Source organism: Vespa velutina, chromosome 8 (assembly GCF_912470025.1).
Source record: "Vespa velutina chromosome 8, iVesVel2.1, whole genome shotgun sequence".
Classification (NCBI taxonomy): Eukaryota; Metazoa; Arthropoda; class Insecta; order Hymenoptera; family Vespidae; genus Vespa; species Vespa velutina.
In genome coordinates, this window is record NC_062195.1 from 5,773,759 (window position 1) to 5,783,758 (window position 10,000).

General features: G+C 27.5%; 1 protein-coding gene across 3 annotated transcripts in view; it reads right to left on the bottom strand.

Moving 5' to 3' along the window:
- LOC124951271 (serine-rich adhesin for platelets-like) overlaps positions 1 to 10,000 on the bottom strand; it is a 42,917-nt gene that overhangs the window by 13,725 nt on the left and 19,192 nt on the right. Inside the window, exon 2 of one of the 3 annotated variants that reach the window (XM_047499418.1) lies at positions 664 to 1,302. The exons of the other annotated variants lie outside the window; for them this stretch is intronic. Coding sequence (XP_047355374.1) covers positions 664 to 705 — 42 coding nt within the window. The 5' untranslated portion in view covers positions 706 to 1,302. The remainder of the gene's footprint in view (positions 1 to 663; positions 1,303 to 10,000) is intronic. 3 annotated transcript variants of the gene reach the window in all.

The following is a 10,000-nucleotide window of genomic DNA, read 5'->3' on the forward strand; positions in this document are numbered from 1 at the left end:
TCTCTTTCCCCCTCTCTCGACGATCGTATTTATTCTTACGAAAGTTTCGATTTTATCCAATAGAAAATGTTGCATGTAAAAAATAAAGAAGAAAAAAAAAACAAACAAATAAACAACTAAGAAGGATTCCATGTTTTATAATATAATAGTTTCGAGAAAATCGTGAATACGCTAGAATCAACGATCGAGTTGGTTTATGCAATGGGATTTCCATTCGTACATACAATCCATCAAGCGAACGTTATATCTGACATAGAAGTTGTAAAATAAGGACAATGACCAAATCACAATGTGTACGAGGAAGAAGAAGAATAAGAAGGAAGGAAAAAGGAAGAGAAGGAAGGCGGAAGAGAAGGAAAGCGGAAAAAAAGGAAAGGAGAAAAGAAGAAAGTAAGGAAGGAACGAAAGAAAAGAAGGGAGGAGACGGGTCGGAAATGAAATAAGAAAAGTTAACTATTTTGTTTAGCTATTAAACAGAAAAATGGAAGATCGGATTTTATCGAAGAGAAATTCATGAACTTAAAGAGAATGTAGGTGTATATATATATAAAGATAATAATAATAAGAAAAGCAAAAGAAATCAAAAAAAAGAAAGAAAGAAAAATTACTTAATTAATTAATAAACAAATAAACAAATAAATAAATGATAAAAAGTTATTGAACCTGTGTCCCCACCACGCACAAATTTTGCATGTGCAAAGACATTCAGAGCTGTGTCAATCTAAACGTCTCGTATACTCTGGCACAGGTGGTAGTATATGAAGAATCGAATAAGAGCACATGTATTATCGTGTATGTTAACTTCTAAAATAGTTGTGATGGTAAAGGATAGAACGACGTATATTAGCGTTTGTCTTCCTTCTCATATATCTTTCCTTAATGGATGACGATGACGATGATGACGACAAAGGTTTAATACTATTGCCATTGATAATAGTGTTCTTGGTAACACCGGATATTGATATGGTGGTTATGGCGGCTATGGTGGTGGCAGTGGTAGAGATGCTGGTGGTGACGATGGTGGTGGCGGTGGTAGTGTTACCGGGAGCTTCCTGCTCCTGGAGGACATCAGCGACTTTTCTTTCTTTCCTTTTCACTTTCCCTTTCACTTTCTCTCTCTCTCTCCCTCTCTCTCTCTCTCTCTCTATTTTTTTTTTTTTTGATTCTAGCTTGCTGTTCCTTCAGATGGACCAACACAATGCCTCTCCGGGCTCACAATCGCTAAGCCGAGAAGGAGCGAAGAAGAATGCTGCGACACTACGAATCAACCACTGATGATGGCGATTGCTACGCCTTTACCATCTGCAACCGACGGTAATTTTGACATATGAAATTCTCTCTGATTTCTTTTTCTTTCTTTTACACGAGGGTGCTTCGTTTCATCGTTAATCTCGTTTCTTACGGGAATCTCTTCGAATCTTTACAATTTCTTTTTTAATCATACACGAATTTTAATAACAACAACAACAACAACAGCAATAATAATGATAATAATAATAATAAGAATAATAATAATAAGAAGAAGAAGAAGAAGAAGAAGAAAAAGAAGAGCAAGAAGAAATAAAAAAAAAAAAGTAAATAAATAAAAAGAAACAAAAAATAAGCAATGTACATTAACTGGATTGTTCGATCGGCCAAGGTCGTCTCGTTATTTTAAAAAAATAGTTGTTATTTACCCTGTCTTTTTATTTATTTTTATTTTTATTTTTTTTTATTTTTATTTTTTTTTTAAATAACACGCTACATGACATTTAAATTCACCCCGTGTTCTCTCGTGTGCCACAAGATCACACCTTCTTTGGCAGCTTGAACGATTTGATTTTCTAATCTACACGCATGAATGAAATTTTGATATTAACCCATTATTGACGGGATACGTGAATCAAAAAAAAAAAGCTAATAGTTGTGTCATTATTAATTTTGGGGATCTAGTATAAAACTGAGAGATATGCTAGAAAATATTGAAAAATGAGATTTTTATTTATTTTGATAACTCCTGATGTATAAAATTATTCATTAATTTATAACTTTAAATGGGCAAAATTTTTTACCTATTAAATAAAATATTTAATAATATACGAACAATTTTTCTAAAACTTATTTTTTGGTATTCTTCTTTTATTTTTATTTCTCTTTTTGCATTTTTTTTTCTTAAATTTATTTCTTTTTTAATTCAATTTAAAGTTGACTAGAAAAAAACTTTGTTCCCAGAGAAAGTTGCACTATCATATTAATAAAAAAAAAAACTTAAACAGTCTTAATAACGTAATTTTTATTGAAACATTACTTTTGATAAAGGTAAATATTTCATAACGCCATTGTTCTTTACAACTTTCTTCCACTCTTCCTTCAATTGTAATAAACTTAATTTTTATTAAAAGATTTCATTTAATAAAAAAATATTTACATTATTTTTAATAGGTGCATGCATATTTGACATATTCTCCCAAAAATAGGTAAGGGAATTGAACCAAAATATATTTCACAGTATATCATCAACAATGTATTAACCATGAGAATCAAACGATAAGAAATGTAAAACATGATTAATATTTGATGGATAGTTTTATTTATATTTTATTTCATTTTTTTTTCCTCCCCTTGAATAGGTATTACTTTTATTTAAATTTTAAATGCTTTTGTGAACGTTTCGTTTTGAGTTCTTTGTATAAAAAGTAATAAAAGAATACCAGAGAATAACAATATAATAACACTAATATTAATAATAATAAAAATAACAGCAACCAGAATAACAACAACAACAACAAAATAATATTAATAATAATAATAATAATAATAATAATAATAATAATAATAATAATAATACTCCCGGTTATATGGTCAATACCAATCTCGATTTAAATATCTCTTTCCTTTCGGTTTCGTAATAGTATTGACACATACGTCATCGTTCTAATTGGCTGTCAGAATTGGTAGAATGGAATTTCAAAGTTCAAACTTTTAGCTCAATAAATTCCATACGGATAATTCTTGATTTGGCCTATAGAATAACCAAGCTGATCTATTTTTATATGTTTGAAAGGGATAAGCGCGTTTATCGAATAAAAATAAAAGAAAGAAGGAAAGAAAGAAAGAAAGAAAGAAAGAAACAAACAAACAAACAAATAAAAAATCAATGATAATATATATTTACGTAAAATCTCCGTTCTTTCCATTCACTCGTTTTAATATAAGAACACGATATTTTTAATCGATATCAAGCTTAAAACGGATTATTTATCAAATCCATTTTCTCAATTTTCAGATATAAACTTTATGTATCTATGTATTTTTAATCGCGTTAAAAAATATCTCCCAAGTAATATGAGAGATAAAATCGATTTTAATAATAAAAGAAAATAATTAACTTTATTTTTCTTTTTCTTTTTTTTTTTTTTTTTTTTTTTTTTTTACCGTGATAATAATAATTAAAAATAGCTTAACGAGTCTTATCATATTATTGGGGCAATTTTTTAAAATAATTATTTCGTATAGATAATAATTCGAATTATTTTCAACATTATAAATATTTGGTAAACTCGTTAATATATATTTATATATATATATATATATATATATATATATTTTTAGATAAAAAATACACAATTATATATATATATATATATATATATATATATATATATAAATTATAAGAAATTATTGAAGCCATCAATTTAAAAGAAAGAAAGAAAGAAAGAAAGAAAGAAAGGGAAAAAAAAAAGTTCTTCATTAAAGACATATATCAATATTGACATTATAAATCGAATGCATACAATAAAGTATTTTTATATTTTATTTTGATTATTATATCATATTAATCTTTTAGCAATAACTCAATTATTATCTTCTTCGAAATGATAACAAAAATAGAAATGAAGTTTTAATGTTCCTATAAAAATCGTGAACTATATTATATTACCCATTTAAACATCTACCTACGCACGTATTATATATAGAAAAATGTAGAAAAGAAAAGAAGAGAAGAGAAAAGAAATAAAAAGAAAAGAAAAGAAAAGAAAAGAAAAAAGAAAGGCAAGAAAACACGAAATAAGAGTTAAAAAAAAAAAAAAAAAAAAAAAAAAACAATAGAAAAATAAGGAAAAATATCAGATTGAGAATTTACTTAAAAAGTATAAATCCTATACTCTTCTTAGTAAATAAAAAGGTACACGTGCACAAACATACATACTCTTCGTTCGATCATTCTTTTCTTTAACAAAAAGTAGAATATTCTTATGGAAGTAGAACTAACGATGCGATTCAGTTTCAATAAAATGAAAACGTTTCTCTACGTTTATCTTTTTTCTTCTTCTTCTTCTTCTTCTTCTTCTTCTTCTTCTACCTCTTCGTTTTTTTATTCTTGCTTCTTTCCTTTTTCTTCTTTCTCTTCATCTTTATTTTTTTTCTTTCCTTTTCTTTTTTATACTACTCCCATATGTAGAAATTCTTTCAATGAACATGTAACTTCTCAATCGCTTAGCGAAACATATCTTTCTACTTACCGATAATATTTAATGCGACATACGAACGTCCCCGACGTTTTCAACATTTTCAAACACGAAAGAAGAAGCTTCTCTGATTGTCTTTCGTATTTCAATTTAGTCGAGTAAATTTCACGTGATTGTTGATATATACATAGGTGTGTACATGCGTATGCATATGCGTATACGACAAAACGTTCGTCTCGTTGATTTCGTTTTACATAAGATTAATCAGTCGTTTCCTCTCTCTCTCTCTCTCTCTCTCTCTCTCTCTCTCTCTCTCTCTCTCTTCTTTTTTTTACGAACGATCTTTTTGTTCTTGTGTTATTGAGAAATGACAATTATTCCCGTCATTATTTTACAAAATGAAATCAAATCTTTCTTTTATTCCTCCCTCCCTAACACTATTTTCTATCCTCTCTTAACAGTTTATGTATAAATTTTGATTTGTAGCATTCTTTTTGTTTACACTGAATATATATGTATATATATATGATTATGTATACAGGTTCATTAGATATGTATTATGCGTAGAATTTACACGACTTACATATGTATATACGTACGAATAAGTATTTTCTTCCTGTTTCGAGAGGCGATCAGAAGAACGTGATCGAGAATAAAAAGATGTAAAGTGATTCACGACACGTTTGTTAAACGCTATTATCTTCGATTATCTTTGAAATCATTTCATATATCTTCGTTTTCAAGCGCATGTTATGTAATAAGATAGAATTATTCAAATATTTCTCTATATGAAGTTACATTATAATTTATAAGTTTATATAAATCCATAGCAGTTTTATCTATATATATAAATAAATAAATAAATAAATAAATATATATATATATATAAATAATTATCTTTATGATAATTATATATTTTATGATACTTTATATTTGCTGTATATAATATATATATATATATATATATATTATAGTATTACGTACTATCACAATAATAAATATATTATATATATACATATACATGCTGTGTAATTTATAATGCTTTACATTTGCCATATATACATATATACATACATACATACATATATATACACACACACACTCATATATACATGCTGTGTCACGTTTTTAAATTTCGTATGAATAACATTCTTGTACGTATGAACATGTGCGCGTGCGCACGCGCGCACACACACATACAGACAGAACGAAAATGAGTGGCTCATGTAATGTCGAGTTCCAATTCTCGATAAATATCGAAACGGTCGCTGCAGTTGCATTTCCGTTGCCAAGAGTATCGTTGCTTCAAAACATTCTTTTTTTTTCTTGTATCGTAAAATATATTTATATTGAACTTACGATCGAATATATATATATATAAATGCATATATATAATATATATATATATATATATTTATATATATATGCACACGTATATGTCCGTTGACAGCCCGCACAGTTCAATTTTTTCCGTGCAAATTGAACAGCACAGTTCGACCATTGAGTACAAATTCAAGCGAGAGGCTAACTTCCCACTCTCGTATTATTTTCGTCCGGCAATATTCTATGCTGTAAATTTAAAAGTTAAATGCGTGAATAGAATACATATACCTCTGTGATTCTATTTTATAAAGTAAAATAAAATAAAATAAAATAAAATAAAATAAAATGAAATAAAATAAAATAAAATAAAATGAAATAATAAAAAAAAAAGGATCAGACACAATATTTTGAAAAACAAAAGTTGCGTGTCATCACCTCGAAATAGAATCGGCGAATTTAACTTTTCTTTCTTTATTTTTCGTTTTTTTTTTCCCCCTTATAATATAACATGATAGCTATTATTAAAAAGAAAAAAGTAAATATAACTGTTTCGAGACAGCAAATTATTAAAAACGATACAATTAATGTATATATATATATATGTCTATATACAAATATAATACTTGTGTATTTTTGGTAAAATATTTTTTAACGAGATAAAATTAACTCTCTGCCAATAGGGTTTTATTCTTTTTTCATTTTTCTTTCTTTCTTTTTTTTTTTTTTTTTTACAACGGTTAAAAAACAAAGAAGTCTTTTAAAGGGATTTATCGCTTTTTTCCTCGTTTCGACAAAGGACCACTTGTTGCTATGTCGCAATCGATAATCTTAACCTGGTATTAATTAAGGTCGAATCATTGAAACGTTTTGACAACTCTCCTTTCTCTTTCTTTCTTTTTTTCTTTATTCTAAATTTTTTTTTTCTTCTTCATTCCTTTCGTCGATTTTGTTTCGGACATTTGATTGATATATTTTTTTTTCTCTCATGAAAATTTCTATGTGTATAAATCGACGAAATAAAATGAACTTTTTGTAAAATGATTTAACTAGTATACTCTAATTGTATACTTTATTAGTATATTATAATAATATACTAAACAACAGAAAGAGAGAGAGAGAGAGAGAGAGAGAGAGAGAGAGAGAGAGAGAGAGAGAGAGAGAGAGAGAGAGAGTGAGAAAGAGAATATTATACTATTCTATTATATTAAAAGTTTCATAATACATAATTTCATAATACATAATTTCTGTTATTAGAAAGAACAAAAAAATTAGGCCATAAAGGATGAACATATTGAATATTTTATCTTTGTAATAATAATAATATTGATAGTATACGCAATAGTAGCAATACTAATGGTGGTAGTATATACTGTATTAGTTTTTATAGGTATTCATATACATACTTCTTTTCAAGCTAACATAAAACAAAGCAAAGCTAATAGCCGGAAAATGATTCTTTTCTTCTTTCGTTCTCTCTCTCTCTCTCTCTCTCTCTCTCTCTCTCTCTCTCTCTCTCTCTCTCTCCCTCCCCCTCTTGTTCCAACAAGTTTGAAAACGAGACCGAAGGTGCATTTAACCCCATAGTATAAAAGCACTCTTCTTCTCGCCCTTCCCTCGAGATTAGACGATCGTGGCCGGTAATGAGCTTTCTAGGCTCCAAGACTAAACGCATTATTCGAAAACTTAAGCCTCGCAAGCACTACGTTTTCTTATATCGATTCCTTTCCATCGAAAGTATTTGTTAGAAACCTTCTATCGTTTTCTCGAAGCAGGAAGAATTTTATCGAACACAAAATTGAGCTTCGATCGTTTAATATATTTTTGTTTCTTGAATATGAGCAAAAAAAAAGGCGATTATCAAATGGATTAGAAATCACTTAAAAAAAAAATAAATGATATTTATAATACTTTTTATATTTCCTTCTACCTCCTACCCGCTTCGACAAACAAAATTAATCAAATTTATTTACAACTTTTATTTCCTTCTATTTTGCAATCAAATTCATAACGCCGATGCATTTCTTACGAGCCACTAAACGAACAAACGATCGTACTATTTGTCGTAGTTTTACGACAAATAAAGTCGATCGATCTCTAGGGAGAGATCGTCGAACAAAAAAATAAAAAGAATCTTCGCTTTCGATCTTAAAAGAGAGTAAAATAAAAAAAAAAAGAAAAAAAAAGAAGAAGAATAAAAAAGGAAAAAGAAAATTTTTGTTTTGAAGCAATCATTGCATAATATTTTCTAAAATACAACATACTATTACTGATTATGTACGTATAGGTATATAAATAGAATTTTTGTTTCTTATTTAAAAAAAAGAAAAAGAAAAAGAAAGTTTTTGTAGAAAATAATCGATATATCATTTTGTATTCTAAAATACAATGCACTATATGTATAAAATAAAACGCTTCTACAGAAAGAAATATGAAACTAAATTAAAAAGGGAGAAAAAAGAAAAAGAAGACTTTTGTATAAAGCAATCATTGTTATCCAATATTTCCTTATATAAAAAAAAGAACAAAAAAAAAAAAAATAAAAGAAAAAAATACTGTGGGTATTAAACAACACTTCTGTTTATAATTTCAAGTAAAAATGAAAATAAATAAATAAACAAATAAAAAGATAAATAAAGTTTTAACAGAAAACAATCGCAATCGTTATTACACAATATTTTTTTAAATCCAATTTACTGTATTTATTAAGCAACAATGCTTTTTCTAATTTTCCTTCGACATCGAAAAAAAAAAAAATAATCGTATTTATAATCGGACGAAACAAAAAAAAAAAAAATATAGAAAGGAAGCGAAAAAAAGAAAAAAAGGAAAAAAAAAGGAATACGTCTTATCATCTGCTACACTCCATAATTTTTTCTTTTCCTCTCTACTATAGCTTATTTTTCTAATCATCACCTTTTGCATATTTACACTCAACTAATCTCTCACATTGAATATTCATAAAGGACGAGTTTTCAAAGAGTATTCATGCAACTTTTTTTCTTCTTTTTTTTTTTTTCTTTTGTCTATTTTTCTTTTTTTTCGTTTACTATTAAAAATCAGTTTTATAAATATTAGAAAGGATTCTCAATTCTAATAGCACAAATATTGTGGTTTGAAGATGTTTCTTTTTTCTTTTTCGTTTTTTTTTTTTTTTTTTTTTTTTTTTTTTTCTCTTTTTTTCTTTTTGGAAACGTGGGTCACTTTCAAGCTCGATAATCTCTCTCTCAGGAACATTCATAAGTATCGTATAACCGAAAGTACCATGTGAGTGAGTTTTTTGTGAGTAGGTCAAGGCGATAAGGACCGGTTATATTTATATCGTAAGCCTAGGTCAAGGTCAATGAAAGATAATGAACTGTAAGATCACACTTTCCCGATATATGTATATTTATGAACATTATACAACATTTTTAATATTGTATTTGCGTGTGTTATACATATTTATAAATACACATATGTATACAGTGCATTACGCGCGAGCGCATACACGTATTCACACAAACACGGGCGAAGAGGAGGGGGAAGGTAAAAATGTTTTAAAAATGAACCTTAGTTGACGCTATCAGTTTTCCGTCGGAAATAAACGTTAATATAATAAATATACTATTTCGTTTCCTATATTGTTTCTACATTCGTCCTCTCTATAAAAAGAAACCATCCCAAAGCTTTACACGAAGTGACGGATAAAGATAAGAAAGCATATATTTCCTTTTTTTATCTTTTTATATTATATATCAATATCAAACAGTTTTATTTTATTTTTGTAAATTTGTTAAGTTTGACTATGGTCCGTCCTGTACGATTTCAAATTTTTGATAAATATTGGTTCCATACTAATTGCACAAAAAATTTTATAAATATTATTTCAAAGGAATTTCGATGAAATATACAAGTTAATATAAATTTAAATTTCATTCAATGGAATCCTGCAAATGTACCGCATACAGTTTCATTTAAACGTATCAAATTTTCACGTGAAACGGCATCCCTATTTTTCTATGGTTTTAAAGTATGTATCTTATAACAAGGTTTTCATCATGTAACACAAAATGCATTCGTCTAAATAGTATTCTGCGTAATTTCTCAAAAGACCATTAATATTAATTATTAATTATTAATTATTAAAAGAGTTGCTTGTATATAGGTATATAGAGAAAGAGAAAGATAGATAAAGAAACAGAGATAGAGATAGATAGAGACAGAAAAAGAGAAAGAGAGAGTGAGAGAGA